The 22,952-nt window shown below is 39.9% G+C and overlaps 1 protein-coding gene across 1 annotated transcript in view; it reads left to right on the plus strand.

The window, feature by feature from the left end:
• LOC148525212 (uncharacterized) overlaps positions 1-22,587 on the plus strand; it is a 102,951-nt gene extending 80,364 nt beyond the window's left edge. Inside the window, exons 33-41 of the mRNA XM_088471023.1 lie at positions 2,135-2,509; positions 3,403-3,501; positions 5,007-5,047; positions 5,768-5,896; positions 7,269-7,364; positions 16,201-16,329; positions 17,068-17,128; positions 18,142-18,286; positions 22,145-22,587. Coding sequence (XP_088327149.1) covers positions 2,135-2,509; positions 3,403-3,501; positions 5,007-5,047; positions 5,768-5,896; positions 7,269-7,364; positions 16,201-16,329; positions 17,068-17,128; positions 18,142-18,286; positions 22,145-22,373 — 1,304 coding nt within the window. The 3' untranslated portion in view covers positions 22,374-22,587. The remainder of the gene's footprint in view (positions 1-2,134; positions 2,510-3,402; positions 3,502-5,006; positions 5,048-5,767; positions 5,897-7,268; positions 7,365-16,200; positions 16,330-17,067; positions 17,129-18,141; positions 18,287-22,144) is intronic.
• The last annotated feature ends 365 nt before the right edge of the window (positions 22,588-22,952 follow it).

Here is a 22,952-nt window from a genome sequence, read left to right on the forward strand (position 1 = left end):
CTGGCTGGACCGGGGGGGGCACAGGAAAGGCTGGCTGAACATGGGGAGGGGGCACAGGGTAGACAGGCTGGTTGGCTGGACTAGGAGGGGGGGCGCAGGAAAGACTAGCTGGACTGGGGGAGGAGCAAGGCAGGGAAGGCTGGCTGGCTGAACAGGGGGCTGGGCGCAGGAAAGACTGGCTGGCTGGACTGGGGGGAACAGCGCTGGCTGGACTAGAGAAGGGGGGGGCACAAGGCAGGGTCAACATACCTGCGTTCTCCTGAGAGAGATTGTGCCCGGCTAGCTGCGGCGAGGAATGCACAAGGCGGCTGGCAGGTGCCAGGGAGAAAGCATCAGCGCTGTGAAATTCAACTATGGAGTCGGACTGGGCCATCCACCAGCATCCGCGCCACTGCAGCATCTGAACTACGCAGCCGGCTGCGAGCCAATCACAGCTCGCGGAACGGCAGCCAATCAGGAGCGGGCGCTCCTGGTTGGCTGATAAGGAGCTGCTGCTCCTGATTGGCTGCCGTTCTGCGAGCCAATCACAGCTCACGGACAGCTCCAGTGGGTACTGCATAGTTGAAATTTCACAGCGCTGATGCTTTCTCCCTGCCCCCTGCCAGCCGCCCTGTCCATTCTTTGCCTCCTCTGTCTCCGGGCCCGGTACTAGAGTCCCGGCAGTCCCCCCCTGATGGCGGCCCTGGATATCTTTGACATCATTGACAAATCCTCATAGATTTTCAACCTTGAATAATATATTAACGAGACACCAGCACCAACTACTGTAATTACCAAAGAAGTTGTGTAAGAATTTATACTTGTGCTCCCCCCCCCTTTTTTTGAACATGGGAATCTAATAATAATAGTAATAAGAAATGAATTCACACGGCAGGGTTGTTTCATGATTTTATTTTCACTTTTTCATTACGAATAGCCACACGATTATTATTTATTTTTAACCTTATTTCGCTGAAGTCTATTTCTGTTGGAATATCTTAATGCATACCTAATAAAGTATTATTTTATCATACCAATTCAGTCTGTGCTGAATTTCTTTTTCTTTTTCTTCAGTATTAATATAGCACTTCTTGTCTAATGGCAGCACCCCCATTATTAATATTTTAATATTGATAATATTATAATATGGGGTCAATTTAATTAATTAACGTTTAATTTATGTGTGCAGATGTATGTTTCTCTTTGTATTTTATCTTATAACATGCCCTGATTACAGATGTGTTCTTTTACCCTGTGCCTTCAATCGCACCAATTCGATCATCTTTTTCGCTCAAAACGTGCAAACACTGGGGATTGAAACAATTGTATATCTGTGGGTGACTAGGTCTGAATCTGTGAAAAACGGGCTCCAATGCAAGCAGCAGCGGCTTTTACAAATGCCATGTTCTGTTTTATCTGCAACTTTTTACTTACGTAAAATCAATTTTTGTGCATGTAATATTGCAGCCCAGCATCTGTAGTACACTGTGAGTAGGTTTTTGCTACATCTGCTATGCGACTAAGACACAAAGTTTAATAACAAGTAAAATACGCTAATCCTCTCGCAGGATCTAAGTTGTGCGAGGCATCTCACTGTCTATGGCGTAAAGATGCCCAGGGTATGATGACACATCTGTATATAGATTTTAAATGCAAATATATTGATAAATTAGTACTATGAATTATGTACATCTTGTGTACATAATTTCAGCAAACATATTCTGTTTAAAGTAGATACCATGGTACAGATATCTTTGTTTTTTATTAAGATCATTTTGCACAAAGAAATATGGCTGCGACACACCACATATTACGTACAGTAGCCACAATATCATTGTCCAATTCTTTAGATTTTGATCTAATTGTACATAAATCTTTGCATGTCTGGGACTCACACTTCATGGCACTTGGAAATATAACATTGAAACTATGATGTAGATAGTAAATTCTTAGAACCCCACAATTACATTTTATTTAAAATAAAATGTGTTAGTCTTGAGATCTTGAATTTCATTAACAAATTGAAAATAATCTTTCCAGTGATTAATATGTAAAATATGACAATATTCAAAGTTTTTCTTTTTACTTTCACATTTTTTAGTTTTATCTTTCTACTGATGATAGTCATTTTATTGATATTTATTTTGCTTAATAGGTGATATTATATATAGAACAGCAGACAGGAATGGTTGCGATTATTATGCAATTTGTAACAGTGACTGCAAGCCAGAAAGATATGTCGGGAATTGTTCAACAACAACGGTATCAACACCATATACCACTGGATCAATAAACATATCATTAACAACTGGACCAACATATACAGCACCAACAGGCTCAACAACCAAATCCTCAACAACATTATCCACCACAATATCCACAACTGGATCATCAACAACATCCTCATCAACTGGATCCACCATCACGCCATATTTAATTTCCAATTTCTCAACAACAGAATCTGCCACAACTTTAACAACTGTATCAACTTCTGTATCTTCTACAACAGTAGCAGTTTCCACAACCCCATGTAAGTTTGCCATTTCCAGTATTTAAAACTTCATACAGTCGAATTAAGTTAATTAAGATATTTTTTTCCAAAATGTAGGATATTTATTATTAAGAGAAATTTACAATAATTATCATTTTAATAACTGATTAAAAATATTTTATAAATCTAGCTTGCAAGACTACTTGAATTGCATATTTATATTTAAAAGCTATTAAACACTTTTCTACTTTAATACATTGAAAGTCAGACCAATATACTGTATAACAGCACATAACCTACTGTATGGGATGTAGGCAGCATCCTGGCATGCGGGATGCCAATAGTCTGAATATCGGCACCAAAATCCCGACAGGTAGGAATCCCAGCAAAAGTATCCCGACCGCTGGCATCCCGAAGGTAAGTATAGGGGTGTTAGGGGGATGTTAGGGTTAGGCACTAAGGGCAGGGTTAGGCACCGGGGAGGGAGGGTTAGGATTAGGGTGTGGGGAGGGGAAGGTTAGATTTAGTCACTAGGTGGGGAGGTTAGGTTTAGGCACAGGGGAGGGGGGTTAGATTTAGGGTGCGGGGAGGGGGAGGTTTGGCTTAGGCACTAGAGGGGTAGGTTAGGGTTAGGCACCGGGGAGGGAGTTTTAGGGTTAGGGGTTAGGAGAAGACTTACCTTTAGTTCTTATGGGTGTCAGGTTTCTGGCTGTCGGTAATCTGACCTACGACATCCCGACAGCCGGGATTTCATACCCATTCCTTACTGTATGATAGGTTAGGGAACCAGCAATTGTCTGTGCACAGTTCTGGTATATCTAAACATTATAGAAAAGCACAATATTATCATTATTTTTCTTTTTAATTATATCAAACACAATATTGTGGTAAAGTAATAAAAAGTCCACTAATCCCCCCTGCTTGTTTTATAGCTTGCGGTGAATGTGTGTGCCAAATGCCAAAATGCGGATCCGGCTACCGAGTAGTTTCATTCCTGCCTCCCGGTGCCTGCTGTGTCAATATTACCTGTGGTATGTAAGCTAGGTTGCCTTACTGCTTATTACTTGTTAGTAATTTGTCCTTATAGTTTACCAAATACAAAGTGTGCTCTCTATGTGATAGTACAATACACATTTTTACATCATTTAATTACTAAAACTATAAATAGATACTTACAGGTTTGGTTGACAAATTCAGGGTCTGGGGAGATGTACTAAGCCTTGGAGAGTGATAAAGTGGAGAGAGATAAAGTACCAACCAATCAGCTCCTAACTGTAATTTTTGCAAACGCAGCCTGTAAAATGATAGTTGATTGGTTGGTACTTTACCTCTCTCTACTTTATCACTCTCCAAGGCTTTGTACATCTCCCCATCTGTGTGAATATATTTTCAGTGAGCCAGTATATACAGTAACATTCAGCAAAAAATGACATTGTAAGAATGTGCACAGCAGCACAAACTACTTCAGGATATGAGTGTAATTACTCTGTGGGAGGGAATGCCTTTTTGTGACATGAGCCTCCTGTAAGATTGGTGTTGGAAGATTCTGGTGAGAAATGCAATTTTATGGTATAGAAAGCACTTAGGGGCCAATTCATCATGACATAATTATCACTAGTGAAAATTATGTTTTAAACTCGCTGCGTGTTTAAAAGATGTTTTGGAGACATTCATCATGCCTCCGTAATAAAAGTATCACTTTCGAAAAGCTGCTCTATTTGAGGAGTCAGCTTTCGGAAAAGTGATACTTATTTTCCATGCAGCTGAGGTATCCACAAGGATTTCCTCACTGCTTCATGGCTCTCCCCTCTCTATTCCCCTGGTGTCTCACCGTCTCCTCTCCGCTGTGCCTCTGGTGTCTGATCTGGCCCCCCTTCTACCCACCCGGGTGTCCGTTGCATCCCCCGCAGGTGTCCGATCCCTACCACACGGGTGTCCATTGCTCCCATGTGGGTATCCGATGCCCCCCCGTGGGTGTCCGATGCCCTCTCCCGCAGGTATCTGATGCCCCCCCACCGTGGGTGTCCGGTGCCCCCCCCATGTGGGTGTTCGTGCCCCCCCCTTGCAGGTGTCTGTCAGTGCCTTCGGCTAGTGAGTGTGGCCACAAATGTGCGGAGCTCTCAGTTCCGGAGCTCGGCAGTGCAAACACAGCAGGGAGGGATCTAAATAGATCCCTCTGCTGTGGCTGCCAGGTTACATGGCAGTCTGTGAAGATTATCGGGGGCTGAACGCCATCTCTGAGTGGTGTTCAGTAACACTATCAAGTCCCGAAAAAAATGCTTCTTCGAAACTTGATGAATGGCCCTGACACTTACTTTTCACAAAAGCATGTGAAAAAGTCAATTTTCACATGCTTTTGTGAAAATAAGTGATGATGAATAGGCCCCTCAATTAGTATAATGTATGTATTTGTTTTATAGAAGGTGATTGTAATATATCATCTGTTGTTATTACTGTAAATGTCTGAGGGACTACTCCAGTGTCCTTTTTCATGTTTTCTTTCATGCTATAATTTCTTATATATATTTATCAACAGTGCCTGACTCTGTCTGTGTCTATGGAACTGATGTATACCAGGTAAAACACCCTTTGAAATACTTTCCTTTACCTTGTGGTATTACATAGCCTTAAAAAAAGTGATTTTATTGACACATTAAACTTGATATTATAGCAAAATATTTAAACTCTTTACATTTTCTTACATTTTTAAAGAGTCCTACTTACTACTGATTATGCATACCTCTTAAACATGTCTTCCGGTTACACTGCTGCCAGTAACTATTTGCAATTGAAGAGGTGCTGTAATAAGACAAAGGTGGGGTATGGCCGACCCAACGCCGGATGGAGGATATTCGGGCGGCCATGCACACTGCACAATCGGTGTACGACCGCGCGACACGCCCTACCATCCTGCATTCACCTGGATGCGGTCGCCAGCAATGATACCCCATCTGATGTGCAGCACATCAGACGGGACGACGTCACTGATGATGCATGTGAATGAGCACTTGAGGGTACACACTGAGGGATATGGACGATATATCATTCCGATCCACGCCGGAACAATATATCATCCAATATATTGCCTGATATGTATCCGGTCAAAGCTAACCGAGGGCAATGTTTGTCCTTTAAATTGGATAAACTTATATTTAATAATTCATAGCTACTATAATTTTATTATGTGTACTATAGATGAAATAATTAGTTACTTTTGTTGCTGCTGCCAAATTTGTTTTGCTGTCATTGCATAAATAATTTATGATACAATTTTGAGCTTTTTGTTTTTCTCTTTAGCGAGGATCTACAATACCACAGCCAAAAGATGCATGCCAAAGATGTGAATGTTCTTATGATATGGACATGAATTCAGGGTTCTATGCAATAAAATGTGCCCCAATTGTATGCGACACCACTTGCAGCACAGTAAGAATAACTTATAGTTTTACACTGTTGATATAAGGTAATTTACCAGTCTTTTTTGTTATGCATCCTAATACAGTACGCTGCTTTCCTCCAACTGATTACTTCTAGAACAGAGCAGAAACTAGGATTATTGTCACCCAGGGAAAGACAGTAGTTTGATCCCAACCCCCCCACCCCTCTCCTGCTTGCAAAAAAAACAAAAAACAAAGAGGACACTCCCAAAAAGGGTTTGTGGATTAGTGACACAGTAATGCACCTTACACATTATGCCACACTAAGTAATGCCCCATACAACACATTGTGCCATACAGTAATGCCCCTTACACATTACGTCACATTAATGCCCCTTACACAATACGTCACATTAATGCCCCTTACACATTATGCCACAGTTATGCCCCTTACACATTATGCCACACAGTAATGCCCCTTACACATTATGCACCATTAAGTAATGCCCATTACACATTATGCCACAGTAATGCCCTTTACATATTACAGTATGCCACACAGTAATGCCCCTTACACATTATGCCCCTCCCTCTCCAAAAGCCTCTCCCCTCCCCCTCTATAAGCCACTTACCTTTCCCCTCCCCCTCCATGAGCCTCTTATCTTTTCTGCATCAGCAGGTGTTGATTTGGAGCAGCACTAGCAGGCAGCCATCCGCAGCCATTGAGAGAGTGACACAATGCTGCAGTCATTCTTATGTGGCCGCCGGTCATGAGGAAATCAGAGCTTACGGACTGGCAGCCGCTGATGATTGAATGCCAGTCTGTGAGCTCCTATTGGTTCACTGGCCATGCCACCTTAGAATGCTGTAGTGCTGTGTCACACTCTCAAGAGCTGCTGTGGGAGGCTCCAAATCAACAACTGCAGCCAGCCAGGCCCCCCATCTCCTTCTCGGCACCCCCCCCCCCCTCAAGTCAGGCGTCCAGGGCATGTGCCCCCTATCCCGCCCCTAGTTGTGGCCTTGTCTAGAAACATACCATTAACTATATAGTTTATTTAAAAAGAATTTATATACCGCCAGCATATTCCATTGTACTTTAATTAAAATATTAACCCACTCACAATCATGGCAGTGTACTACTACAGAGTTTATATAAGTTGTTTAACTATAGAGTCTGTTGTTTTGAGATTACTTTGCTAAAACTTTCAAGTATATTGCATACATCTTGTGACTTAAAAGAATCCAATTTACTATAACTGCTTAAGTATCATGTATTCATTGTACATAATATTCCTCTGGGAAGCAGTGCCTACCAAGAGTCATTACAAGCACAGCTCAGAATATAACTTGTAAATCTAATTTTATATCATATATTCTGGGTAGACTGATCAATATATTATCTGCTCTTTATTTTACCTTAGGGCTATGAATACAGACAAACGAATGGAGAGTGCTGTGGGCAATGTGTGGCAAAACAATGTACCATGAAGGGGGAAAACACTGATGTCAGTATTGAGGTAATTAAAATACAACTTCCTGTAGTTATATTCCTTTGCCTTCTACGGAGCTATGTGGAGGCAAACATGCTATGAAATTGAATTGCTGTATTACTGCTACACGATCAACAGTATATGTATATCCTATCCAGGAATTTTCAATGCTTTATCTGCTTTTTATCATCTTTAAGGCCTTTTGGCTGACATAAAATTAGGGGGAGATTTAGCAAATCTTGGATAAAAATAAAGTGGAGAAGTGGCCCATTGCATGGGCGATCAAAATCTAACAAGGGCCTTGGCAGTGGAGGCATGGCCAAACCAGCGGGAGGGGGGGGGGGGGTATTTACAGGTTGTGATAGATAATGACAGAAGTTGATTGGTTGCTATGAGAAACTTTTCTACTTTATCTCTAATTTATTGAAATATGTGGTTCGATTGAGTACCACCAACTACTCATATATAGTTTTCCCACCCTTTCAGTTACACTGAATAGGATGTAGTTGTGGGATTATATGTCATTGGCACAGTGGTGCTTTGCAACATGTGAACTAAAGTCAACTTCATCTGTTTAACTTACATGACAAGATAACAGCTTGCTGTAGATCTCAAATGCTTTCTTAACACAATGCTATTTATAGTATATAATGTAGATCTAATCATGTTGCTAAAATAAATACTGCATACTTGCCGACATTTCGGCAGGGGAATCCGGAAGGGGGCTGGCAGGTCCGTCGAGCAGGGAGGATGGGGGCGGGTCAATTAGGAGGAGCGGGGGCGTGCCGACGCGGTCGCGTCATCGTGGCCCCGCCCCTGCTTTATAATGCCAATATTACTGGCATTATAAGGCAGGGGGCGGGGCTACAATGACGCGATTCAGCGCGAATCGCGTTATCACACCCTCGCACCGCCCACTTTTGCGGCTGGCGCGGGGGTTAGCGGGGTGCCGGCATCCATTGCGGGGGACTTGCCTAGTCTTGTGGGGTGTCGGGAGTGGCACGCGATTTGCGGGAGGCACTCGACAGGCCCGGGAGAGTAGGCAAGTATGAAATACTGTAGGCCTGATATACAAGTTTTGTGCACAAATATAAAGACAGATCTTTGCACGTATTCAGTGCCTGTATCTATGCAGCCACCCTGCCCCCATTCAACCACTCGTGAAAGTAGCCGTCGTGACTATCAGCACATGTTTGTACTAGCCCTATCCTCACTGCAGGAAATATGGGCCTGATTCAGAGCCGGACGCAATTAGCGCTCGCTCGTTCAGAAAAAGGGGGTGGCTATTCAAATGATCCGTTCGCTCTTTGCGGTCTGTTCACGCCTCCATGTCTGAACGAGCGAACAAAACTTGCGGACGTTTATTTGAAAAATACGCACCCTGGCCGCTCGCATCCTACGTCATGTCTGCTATTTATTTGATTAATCGAGTACATCGACCAGGGTATGAGCTACTCGCTATTCTTGTGGTTGGTTTTTGCTACCACAATTTTGCGAGCAGTTTGGGCTATAAAATAACCCAGTGACGTGGTCAATGACGCTGCTGTTTTAATTATGCACACCCATAAAACGCCCGTTTTGACCTTTAAGCACGCCTGCGTTCTTAATTCCACTCCCCGTTTTCAAGCATCTTCCCCTGTTACCACCCACATACGCCTCATCCTGTCACTCAAAGTAGCAGGCATTCACTATATAGCGAACAAACGATTTTCGGGCGCACTGACTGGTTCGCGCATGCGTATTATAAACCGTACGCATGCGCAGAAGTGCGAACATCGCTCGGAACGAGCGTACTGCCGCTTACGAGCGGCTCTGAATCGGGCCCTATGTCCAAAATCAGGAGATCTCTGCATAACCTCACTTCTGCACAGCCCACAATTCTGTCTACACAGCCACAGTAAACCTATGTGTCAACACTCTGCAGCCACCCAGTTACACCCATTCAGCTGCAAATGCAGAGGAGTATGACTCTGAATCAGCCATCATTGCTCATACACTATGTAGACAAAAGTGATGGACACTGACAGCAAAAAGATCAACGAGATTTTATTGGCGTCAGTACTATGGAGGTCCACCACGTGCAGCGATTACTGTAGACACCCTTCTTGGCAAACTGTCCACAAGTTCCAGGACAACAGCAGGCGATATACACAAAACAAATGTTAATAATCCAAGCGCTTCACGAATATGAGAATGATGCTGCAATGGTGCAAAGTGTACACCCGAAAAAAACACTCTAAATAGACACAAAGAAAAATAGGTGCACCCTGCGCAAGAAACTCAATAGGGAATGATGTAGAAACAAATATGTAGATAAAATGAATTATTGATATCCCCACCAGATACAAAATTCTTGAATCAATCTTTTGAATAAATTAATAAATAAATAGATAAAAAATAATAAGTCCAATGTCACCATTAATAATGAATAGGTCCAACAAAAAGAAGGATAGGTCCAATTTAAAAAAGTTTCTGCATAATAACATGGTAAACGTCTTTCTTCTATAATATACTGGTCTGCCCAAAGTCACATAAGCCTCTCAGTTTCCTCTTCAAAACACTATGGTACCTCTTGTTCCTCAAATATAAAAACAAGGGAAAACCGCAATAGTGTGATACAGTAATTTTATTTAGAGTGACAATTTAAAAGTGATTAAGAGGCTGCGTACCAGACAAAAGGGTGTATAAAAACACCATCAAGCATTCATAGAAATACTGGGTACATCCTGGGATCAAGAATCCACCCACTGTGCTTTTTGGTCTGGATCAGCTCCTCCTCAACCATCCACCAATGCGTTTCAGCTTCAAATAAGGCCTTTATCAAGGTGTACTGGGCTAGACCAAAAAATCCTCTTTATATCCCCCCTCCTATCATTTCATTGGTCAGCAATGTACCACATGTGGTTGATAGGGGTAAAACTTGCTCCATGAAATAATACAGTTTTCATAGTGTTAATACATAGTAGTTTCCAAAAGAAGAAGTATACTTTTGTGTTCCCCCAAGTTGATATAAAGTAGACAATAATTGTCCTTACTGTTCTCAATACTCGCGTGCGTTCCACCGCGATGTGTGCGTGGAACGCATATACTTCCGGTTGTTAATGCCGGAAGAAGGTTATGCGCTCCACCACACTGCATGTTGTGGAACGCATACCTCCATCTTGTTTTCTAGTCATCACGTGCGTTCCACCGCGATGTGCGCGTGGAACGCACATACTTCCGGGTATCAATACCGGAAGTGGGTGTTCTGCCGACCATCCTCAAACAGGGTCATGCGTTCCACCACCCTGAATGTGTGGAACGCATACCTCCCTGCCGAGCCGCTGTTAAAAAACAGTGCTGTATCGTGTTTGTCAACCGGATGATCTTAGCTCTTTTATTCTCCCTGGCGGGCACTCCTAAAAATGACCAGGCTTAATAATAATGTACAATGTTCTACTGCAGTGGTTCATACTCATCCGGTAGCCATCACCGGAAGTCGTTTTTTTGCGTTCCGAGGATGCAATCCTCCTGAAACGCATATTGCTATTTCTTAAAACATGTATAATAAATATATGTTTAAAACATAATAAATAGTTGATTTAGGAACCCTTCAGGTTTAGTAGATAACAACTTGGGGGACACACTTACATATTTAAAATCATACATATATAAGGACAATAAAAGCAGCAATTAAAACCATATGTGGACAATAATATAATAAAAAAATCTAATAAAAGAACATATAATAACATAAAAGTACTAAAAGACTCTAAAATATAGAATATAGAATAAATATAAAATGGTTAAGAAGCAACTATAAAAACCATTTAAGCTCAAAATCCATATTCATTCCTTTGGGATGAAGAGTCCCCATTTCATAGATTGTTTTCATTTCGGTTTGAGCTAAATTGTTTTCTATGTTCTTTTTTCTCCAATGTTTTTCTACCATTTTTATACCTAACACTCTATGAACCCCATTTATAGAACTGTTGTGATGTTCTTTAAAATGCTGGGATACTGAGTGTTTCTCGAACCCCTTTTTTATATTCCTTACGTGTTTGGACCATCTTTCTTTTAAGGACCTGGTGGTTGGCCCTATGTACTGTAGTCCACATTTGCATTCAATTAGGTAGATACAATTGGTACTATTACATGTGATGAATTGTGTAATATCATAATTAATTCCTGTATGGCTAGAGCTGTATTGTACTGATTTATTTGATTGTGTTACGTGATGTTTGCACATCTGGCATAGTCCACAACGATAAAAACCTTTCAATTTAATCCTATTATTCCTCTTTAAGGGGACTGCGCTCTTTACCAATTTGTTTCTTAAATTCTCTGCTCTTCTATAGATAAAACGGGGTTTCTCTGGAATTAGGGTTTTTAAAATAGGGTCTTTCAATAAAAGGTGCCAATATTTATTTATTAATTTCTCAACTGTTTTATATTGTCCATTGTAAGTAGTAATAAAGGGTAATATCAATTTATTTTTATCCATATTTTTAATTTTAGGTATTAGTAATGTTTCTCTGTTAATTTCTTTAATTTCCTTCACTGGTATTTCCAATTCTTTTTTGGAATAGCCTTTGGCTTCAAATTTCTTTTGTAAAATCTCTACTTATTCAGAGAAAAATTCCCTTTCAGTGCAGTTTCGTCTCACTCGCCTGATTTGTCCTTTCGGTATATTTTTTAACCATACTGGATGATGATTACTCCTCATATTTATGTATGCATTGCTGTCTGTAGGTTTGTTATAATTCTTGGTGTGTATATGATTTTCCTTAATATATATTATAAGATCTAAGAAAATTATTTCTAATTTGCTATAATTGAATAAAAGCTGAATATTAAAATCATTTTGATTCAGTTGGTTGCAAAAGGTATTTAATTCTTCTTCTTCCCCTTTCCAAATAAAAATAATATCATCTATGAATCTGTACCACAAAACAATGTTCCCTCTGAATTCATTATTTGTCCATATGTGGTTCTCTTCCCATAAGCCCATGAATAAATTAGCATAGGAAGGGGCAAAACGGGTCCCCATAGCGGTCCCTCATTTTTGTTCATAAAAAGTGCCTTTGTGCCAAAAAAAGTTGTTATTTAAAATAAAATAAATACTATCCAGAATAAAATCAATTTTTCGCTTGCAAATTTCACTCTGTTCTAAAAAGAATTTGGTGGCTTCTATGCCTCTAGTGTGGTCTATGATGGTGTAAAGGCTACTGACATCTGCTGTTACAAGGATATAGTTGTCTCGCCATTCTATGTCTTTGATTTTATTGAGGATGTCAGTAGTATCCTTAATATATGATTTTAATTTTATTACTTCTGGTTGTAAATGGTGATCTGTGAAATGTGACAAATTCGAGGTCACTGATTCTGTACCGGCCACAATGGGTCTTCCTGGGGGATCATCTAAACTTTTGTGAATTTTAGGCAATATGTAAAAAACTGGGAAGGAGGGGTTGTCTCTGATAATATATTTAATTTCATTCTCTGTAATTGTGTTATCCTCCTTATACCTATCTAACAATTTTACCAATTCTTTCTCAATCCTTTCACTTGGATTGGTTTTAAGGGGTTTGTATGTAGTTCTGTCATTTAATTGCCGAAAAATTTCATTTTCGTATTTATTGGTATCCATTATTACAATGCCTCCCCCTTTGTCCGCTGGTTTGATAGTGATCATTTAATTACTTTCAAGATTCTTAATTGCTTCTCTTTCTTTTCTGTTCATATTACTCTTGATTTTCTGCCATGTGGGTTTAATCTCATCCAATTCATCACAGACAGCTTTTTGGAAACTCTCAATGAAACACCCTAGGTTGAATGTAGGGTTAAAATTAGATTTTGGTTTAAATATTTCTATTTTGCTATTCTCAATTCCCGTCTTATTGTGGAAATATTTTTTTAGAGATATTTTTCTTACAAATTTTTGAAGATCCACATAGGTTTGAAATTTGTTTAATTTAGAAGACGGGGCAAATTTTAATCCCTTCTGTAATGCTGAGTTCTCCTCTTGTGAGAGTTCATGTGTACTCAAATTATAAATTTTAGTTTCAACCAGATCTTTATTTTCAGATACATTTTCAATGGTTTCTAAAATCTCGTTGTTTTTTTTACTTTTGGTAGTCCCTTTTCCCCTAGTACCCCTTTTACGTTTCGTTTTCTTATTCGTTAAGCCTATTGTCAGAAATTTCTGTTCCTTTTCTGACTCCTTTCTAAAAAAGTCCGGTCATTTAGAATTCTAAATCTATTTGTAGAATTTCCTTTATCTGGACGATAATTATCAGAATACCATTCATCTTTGATGATATAACGATCACTAACTCGGGGTGTTCTATAACGTCTTTCATAATTTTTTTTCAAAGGGTCTTTTGTCTCTATTGTCATTATAATGTCTTCTATTTTCATTCCATCGTGTTTCCCTATAAGGAATTCTTTCTTTCCCTCTTTTTTCCTTATGTTTCCAATCCACCCTCCGTGGAGTTTTGTAACTTTTTCTAGGTGGGGTTATGATCTCACTAATGCAATTACACGGGGTACTGGTATCACCCTGTGTGTATATGCTATCTGTGAATGATTGGTCAAGTTCTACATTTTTTGGAATATCCTCCCCATTTCTATCATTGTTTCTATCTCTTAGAAACTTTTTTTGTTTTCTCAAAATGATTTCAATATGCGTTCCAGGAGGATTGCATCCTCGGAACGCAAAAAAAACGACTTCCGGTGATGGCTACCGGATGAGTATGAACCACTGCAGTAGAACATTGTACTTTATTATTAAGCCTGGTCATTTTTAGGAGTGCCCGCCAGGGAGAATAAAAGAGCCAAGATCATCCGGTTGACAAACACGATACAGCACTGTTTTTTACCTGGAAGTATGTGCGTTCCACGCGCACATCGCGGTGGAACGCACGTGATGACTAGAAAACAAGATGGAGGTATGCGTTCCACACATGCAGTGTGGTGGAGCGCATAACCTTCTTCCGGCATTAACAACCGGAAGTATGTGCGTTCCACGCACACATCGCGGTGGAACGCACGCGAGTATTGAGAACAGTAAGGCCAATTATTGTCTACTTTATATAAACTTGGGGAACACAAAAGTATACTTCTTCTTTTGGAAACTACTATGTATTAACACTATGAAAACTGTATTATTTCATGGAGCAAGTTTTACCCCTATCAACCACATGTGGTACATTGCTGACCAATGAAATGATAGGAAGAGGGATATAAAGAGGATTTTTTGGTCTAGCCCAGTATACCTTGATAAAGGCTTTATTTGAAGCTGAAACGCGTTGGTGGATGGTTGAGGAGGAGCTGATCCAGACCAAAAAGCACAGTGGGTGGATTCTTGATCCCAGGAGGTACCCAGTATTTCTATGAATGCTTGATGGTGTTTTTATACACCCTTTTGTCTGGTACGCAGCCTCTTAATCACTTTTAAATTGTCACTCTAAATAAAATTACTGTATCACACTATTGCGATTTTCCCTTGTTTTTATATTTGAGGAACAAGAGGTACCATAGTGTTTTGAAGAGGAAACTGAGTGGCTTATGTGACTTGGGCAGACCAGTATATTATAGAAGACGTTTACCATGTTATTATGAAGAAACTTTTTTAAATTGGACCTATCCTTCTTATTTTTGTTGGACCTATTCATTATTAATGGTGACATTGGACTTATTATTTTTTATCTATTTATTTATTCATTTATTCAAAAGATCGATTCAAGAATCTTGTATCTGGTGGGGATATCAATAATTCATTTTATCTACATATTTGTTTCTACATCATTCCCTATTGAGTTTCTTGCGCAGGGTGCACCTATTTTTCTTTGTAACAGCAGGCGATATGTTTTGCCGTTCTGCTTAAAGTACAGTGACCAACTGTGACACTGAAGAAGGTTAAGACGGCCTAGAATGCATCCGTAACTCAAATTCGTCCCAAAGGTTCTAAATGGGGTTAAGATTTGGACTCTAAGCTGGCCAGTCCATCCAGGTTACCAAATTTTCTGTATACCAGTCCAGTATCACCCTGGAAACATGACAGGTGGCATTGTCGTCCTGATAAAACATTTGTTGTTTCCGTAGAACTGCAAGTGCATGGGCCTCCCTACAAAGTGTTCTTGTCTACATAGTGTAGCTGCATATGCTCAGCTTTGACATATGCACAGTGCATACTGAACAAATAGCAAGATCCACCAATACAAAAAGTCTTACCTGCAACTCAGTATCAGACCCAGAATGTATGCAGAAAGATCTTCTCAAAAAATTCACCTTTAAAATTCAAATGGGATACTTCTTCCCTACTGTAGTCCAAATGAAAGTTACAAGTAAGTGATGCAAATAGATGGCTTCAACTTGATCAAATCTTGCCAGGTCTTTAACGAATTAAGTATTATCAGCTATAGAGGTTAATACACAACAGCCAATCAGACACTGCCAGATCATATCACTGATGGTCATCATCAACATCACATATGTTTGCAGCAGGTTACCAGTACCCATCACAGGTATGGTGCCAAATGAGGATACGTCTAGTTGCACTTACAGTATGTACACACATGGTAACATGCCCTTACTCAGCTTATGCTTACCCACCACCGACTGCCGACTGCCCACATTCCACCTTTCCAGACATAAGAGCATGCAACTCCTTGACACGTATAAATTGAGATATCAACACATTTTCAGTATGCATGCATAGTATAGAAATGCATATACTATACATTGCAAAACTAATTACGGGTCTCTAACTACATATGGGGCCCTCTATCTAATATACTGTGAAGCTTAGAGTTAAAAGTTCTAAAAAGTGCTGTTATCACTGTATTATGCTGCAAAATTCAAATCAGCTTCTGTGTCTTAGGTTGGACAACAGTACCGCAATAGTTACAATAAATGCAGCTACTATGAATGTAATGAAGAGAATGGTCAGCCAGTCCTAACCAAAGTGAAGACAGTTTGCCAAGAGTTGGACATCACCACATGTGACCTGGTAGGTCATCATCTAAATGTTTCAATATTATAGTTTATTTTTCATGAAAATAATATCAAACTATGAATGTATTTAACATATGTGAACATAGCCTTATTTCTGGATCCACATCAAGCATCAGCGACAAATAAAAGTACACACACATACTATTATGCTGGCTTTTCACTGTATAATTTCACATTGCATAGGAGAACTGGGTAAATGTACTATATGTAAAAGCACTAGCAACTATGTCTATTGCTGTAAATTAGAAACAGTTGGTATCTAATGTATTTACCATGGCTGAATTTAGGATCAGGCTGTCCCTAGCCACAACATTAATAATTGCCACCCAAATACGCAACTGCCCACTTCATGTCAGAGCCCGTCCTAATGCCCCCGGATAGCCAAGTCAGCCCCAACTTCACCCCCTCACCCACACCACTATTTGCTGCCCATGACTCCCCATCCTCCTGGCAGTTGTAATGACAAAAGGAATCACCTGGCCTTCAAGCCGCCTCATGACCGCCATACCATGGCTATCATGCAGGAGGGCTTGTTGTTCCGCTCACAGCAAGTGGCGCATATAGGCACGTGCCTCATGTGCCTAGTGGAAAGTCCACCACTGGTATTTACTAATGTTCACATTAAACTGTAGAATTAAACTAATAAGCTGCTGATTTCTTCAAGTTTATAAATAGCAGCCCAAGTGCTAGATAATACCTCATACTGTACATTGTTTTCTCTCATATGTTTCAGAGTACACTCCAATATGATGCAGATGGCTGCTGCCGGACATGTCAACCTCGGAGAGATTACGGTAAGACGTGGCAAACTTTTTAGCATCATAATGATAATGCCAATTTAAGAAACATCAACTTGTTATATAATTATCAAGATATGTTGAGAAGACTGAAAAGTTCAAGTCTTAAGGCTGTGGCAAACGCAGTATATCTAGAGGGGGGGTTTCCAAATGCTTGATTTTAGAGCGAGTGTGGCCAGTCCATGCAGAGGGCATAATTAGCACTTAACCAGCTTTAATATGCGTCATACAAAGTGTATTGTGTGTCATAATTCCAGCATATACAGGACCAGCGATCACAGTAATCCATAAGATGCAGCAGTAGGGCCATCCTGCCTGAGCTGAATGTCTTTATTTTAGATGTGGGCACCATTCCAGAGCATTAGAGCAATTCCGGGAGCCTGGAGGAGCAGCAGAAAAACCTAGCACTGCCCTGGACCTATATGTACATATTGGGCTCTATAGCAGCAGATCCCTAACAGTGAATGTTTTCCAGATCTCCTAGTTGGTGCACAGGTTATTTATTACTGACTGATACATGTTAAAAGATCCGCAGGTGGTGCTAATTATTTCATGTGTGATACTGAGAATAACATGCAACACTAGTAACGTTCTATTATATTACTATTTCTATTGTTGTCATGGTGTGGGCTGGGGAGGGGGGTTTCCACACAGACGGAAACCCCCCCCTGCGTTTGCCTATGTAAGGGGAGATGTATCAAACCTAGATAACATGAAAGAGTTGCCCATAGCAACCAATCAGCTTCTAACTGTCATTTATCTAGCGCAGTCTAGAAAATGACAGAAGCAGATTGATTGCTTTGGGCAACTTCTACACTTTATTTCTCCTCACGGTTGGATACATCTCCCCTGTATTCAGTTTACAAATTTGAGACATAGTTGTTTCATTTTTGGCTTGTCACAACTCCATTGGAACAAATGCATCCAGCTTCATCAATATTTAACAAAATCTGCACTTAGAGAATTTTTACTCACTTTACTGAGTATTTTTTCTATAGACCTAACCACAGTAACATCGGGCTCATCAATAACACCAAATCCCAAGATTCCTGAAGATTGTGGTATTCGTACAAATGTGACTGTTCTTAAACAAGATGACTGTGAGGTGACCGTAAAGCTTTCATACTGTGGAGGCCCCTGCATGGGATCATCCTTGTAAGTCAAATGTTTTTGTTCTAGTTGCAAATGTTTCAATATGCATTAAATATACTGTAAGCAGTATAACAAACACACATGTTTTACACGCCAAATACACAATAGTTATATGGTATATTTCTATGGTATGTCAATGATCTAATAGTATGGTCCATTAGTTATAGAAGTCAAATTTAGCAGAGTTCACCTATTATCCACTAGCTGGGATACCCGGCGTTGCCCGGGATGAAGACTGGACCCTGAAGTACACCTGCAGCCTTAATTTTTTTACATTGTCCTCTCCTATAATCTGGATAACTATGCAAATTAGTAGTAAATGACAGTGCAGGAAGGTACAGTATATTCTCATACCATTTGGAATGGGGTAAATCAGAAGCAGACTGACTTACAGAACAGAAGTCAGTATAACTTCCAAAATCACTTGATTTTAAGAAATCTCTGCAGAAAAGAGGGTGTGATTTAGCTGCGGACAGATATGCTATAGCTGTAATAGTGTAATGCAGCAGGAGGCGTCACGCCTCTTGCAGGCATTACTGATCCGAGCTGCATTGGATCATCTGTGATCCCTTCAGCCGGCTGAGTGACCACGGGGTCACGCAAGCTGGCCACTGCAGATGAGTAAAAGAGGCCAGTAAATCTCTGCCAGCCTCTCCTATCCCTCCAACGGCTGCGGCATGCCCCGTTTTCGAAAAGTGCGGTTCAAATTAATCTCCCCTGCTGTTTGTAATCTCCATATGCTAAACTTTGCTAAAATCAAAGATTGTGGATTGATTATGCTGCCTGTCACAGTCTTAATGTATCAAGTGCTGAGCTGCGCATGAGCCTGCCAGGCACTGTGACAGTGTGTGTATAAAGCCTGCCTCTCAGTCCCAGAACCTGTGTAATTTAACAGTGTCCCGATTTTATGGGATTGAGCTACAGTGGTGGCCCTGATGGAGTTCAGACCTAGGCAATAACCTAATCCTAGTTAAACTACACCACCATTCCAAATGTGATGGAGCTAGGTACAGAACTCTGGCCGTGCATAAAGGACAAACAGACAGAGAGACACACACGCACTTTCTTGTTTATTATATAGATAAACGTAGTTGCAGCCTTCAGTCCACTGAAATTACCTTGGACTTTGTCTTCGGTCACATATACAGGCAGTTGGATTATGGTGCCTATCAATTAATACAACTGTACCATAGGCTAAATAATGATGTAATAGACTGTAACCTTCTGTATTGCAACTAGTCAGATATTTGCTTTCAATGGCTAATATACATGAGAAAAATGTAAAATAAATAGATGCAATCTTGTTGCTATGGTGTATAACATAATTCTTCACATAGACACATTTTTTCAGCTATCCCTTTATATATGCATTCAGTTACTTCCTACCTATATATCTGGTTGTTATTACCCAGTTTTGTTCTATTAATGTTTACAATTGTAAAGCGCAACGGAATATGCTGCGCTATATAAGAAACTGTTAATAAATAAATAAATAATAATAGTATGAAAATAGCGCCAACCTGGCACAATTCTCCTCTACGTGATGATTAAAAAGTGTTATAAGGCAACCACACACCCTAATGTGATAGGTGTCTGCTAAAACAACTGATATAGGACAATGGGTTAATTGTCCTCAGAAAAACATGTGTAAGTGTAGTTGAATAAAGCGCCTGGTGTGTTGCATATCAAATTAGATAAAACAAAAGGTCTTAGTGAATATATCTACAAAGTGATGAAAGTGATAATCATAAGCTGCCTCTTTCTTGCCTGATGAACTTTTATCATATATCCAGATAAGCATTGCCGTTTTTAATAATTCTTTTTATATTTGAAAGAATTATTTAATGTCTGAATTTTAAACATATGATCAGTGTATATGCGGTATTTATTTATTATCATTTTATTATGAAGTACATATTTATGGTATATGTTTGTCCAGCACACTGCACTTTATAATACCTTAATAGAGCTTGTATTTGCTGCTATTACTGTGTGCAGGCCCTTTGATCAATTTTTATGTCTGTTTTATGGTATATGTTTGTCTAGTACACTGCACTTTATAAACATCTTAATAGAGCTCTAATTGCTGCTATTACTGTTTGCAGGCCCCTTGATTTATGTTTATGTCTTTTTTATGTGAAGAAATTGTTTATGATTATCACTTTCATCACTTTGTAGATATATTCACTAAGACCTTTTGTTTTATCTAATTTTATATGCAACACACCAGGCGCTCTATTCAACTACACTTACACAAATAAATAAATAAAGTGGCCACTCTAAACTATGTGTGCATTAAGGATATTTTGCACATAACATAAACTATGTAAATAAAAGGATAAAATGATTAGGCTGGAAAATTCCAACAGTCACTAAAAGACCATTATCATTCTCACCTAATTTAATTATAGTGGCTATAAAAAGTAATCATATTCTTAAAAAACAACTCGACTATTAATCAACTCTATACCTAGGCAGAGTTGTACTTACACTTAAATAATGTTAAAACAGATTAGGTATTTTGCCAAACTTAGGGGCTGATTCAGATCTGCTCGCTATGATGCGAATGCCCGTAGCTGGCCAATAGTCGCTTTCTTCGCATGCGTGCACAAACCAATGCGAGAGATCGGGATGCGTGGAGGTGCGAACGCAGGTGTGCCTGAGTGTTTCAACGCCGTTTCAGAGGCGTGCATAATTAAAAGGCAGCATCATACTACACATCACTTGGTGGGTTTTCATTCTGAAGTGATCGCAGTGCTTGCGGAAGGGTATAGTCAACCTCAAGCGCTGCGATCGCATCTGATGGTGCTCGATGTACCAATATTTTCGAGCACTTCCAGGAGATGACGAGCGCAAGTGATCACTCACCAAGACATAATGGGCGAGCAAATGCCTTGCCGTGCGATCGCCTGCCTTGCTGGGCGTGCACAGGATTTGCATATGCTGGGAGCAAGCGAACGCATGTAGCGAGCGGGTCTGAATGAGCTCCCTAGTTCCTTTAACACCCACCAATAAGTGCTAAAGGAACCAAGTTCAGTTAGTTTTAGATTATTTATTATATTTATGGATTCACTCAAAACTGGGTGAGTGCTATAAGGGTGGCAGAAAGTAGATTCGGTAACAATCTTTAAAAAGAACAAAATCAGAACCGGGTAATTATTAGAGATGTGTGCAAACTTCCGTGTTTTGGTTTTGGTTCTGGTTCTAATTCAAAACCACACACACAAATGCTTTCGTTCAGATTTGGTTCGGTTTTGGATTGCTCAAAAATTGATAAAAAATTATGAAAAAAATCGATAAAAACAGCTAAAATCATGTAAATTGGACCTATTAATATGCAATGTAAAACCCAAGTTCAGTTTTTAAATCTGAGGTCCAAACTGACAGCAGACCAGAACCGGGACCCGATTCCACTCAGAACCACAAAGTAAATCCGGCCTTGGACTTGATTTGTCTCGGAGCCCCTAAGTTCGATCATATTCATAATTCAGGAAAACCGAAGCGCACATCTCCAGTAATTCTAAACTTGTGAACCCTTCTGTCAATGATAAATTATTTGAAAGGATTTTAACAAACGTAATTATGAAATATTGCTTTAGACATATGATAAAATAAGTGACTGCTGTTATTAATGATGTGTAAGAATCTATTTAAGCTTTCAGGTGTTTTTGTATTATTTTGAATTATGGAGTGTTTTAAATGATTAAATAAGTCACTTCCCAAATTCACAATACATGGTTTGATTATTATTACTCCGATTTCACAAAAAATTTATCTCATGATATATCCTGTAAGAATAGATTTAAAAAAAAAAATTGAATTTCAAGTTATTAAATAAACTTTCTTGTTTTCATTTTACAGCTACTCAATGGCTACCAAGAACATTGACCACTCATGTTCTTGCTGTTCAGAGCTTGAAGTAGGGAATAAGAGCGTTGAAATGGTTTGTGCCAATGGGAGACGTGAGGTCTACACTTACACTGATGTACTCAGATGTGGCTGTGTTGGTGCCTTCTGCACACCTAACCAAGATTTTAATGCAAACTTTAAATACTCAGAGAAAAGCCAGGAGAGCATCATCAACAGTTGAATAATTAAAGGCTAAACTAGTGTCCTGGGAGCCTCAGGATTAGCAAAGTTACCAATGTGAGCCATTGCCATTATGTAGATAAGACTTAGTCGTACAAGTAAAAATGTCATATATATTATTGCAACAACTGTACTACTAAATGAATCAGGTCAGATTTTTATTATGTTATTCAGTAATTTTGTATGTAGATTGAAATGTAATAAACTTCAATGCATAAAAAACAACAACTTGCAAGTACTTATTTATTATTGGCACATATTTCAATACAAAGCAGAGAACAAAAAATCATTGGGGGGGGGTAGATGTACCTCTCTCCACTTTATCACTCTCCAATGCTTAGCACATCTCCCCCAAGGTTGGTGATGGCCTTATAACTTCACGCATAGGCACCGGACCCGTACTGTGCATGTGCAGTATGGGTCCTGCGCATTCACACGCAATCTGGCAGCAGACTGTCAGTGAATGAGAGTCTGCTGCCGTTTGTGGGCAGGTGGCGGCGGCAACGGCCTCCCTTTCCCATAACAGCGGCATATCGCCGCCATTGGGGAGGGGAGTGGAGAGGCCAGGATTTTGATCGGC

Source organism: Taudactylus pleione, unplaced genomic scaffold, assembly GCF_031769625.1.
Source record: "Taudactylus pleione unplaced genomic scaffold, aTauple2 ptg000109l, whole genome shotgun sequence".
In the NCBI taxonomy this organism is placed as follows: Eukaryota; Metazoa; Chordata; class Amphibia; order Anura; family Myobatrachidae; genus Taudactylus; species Taudactylus pleione.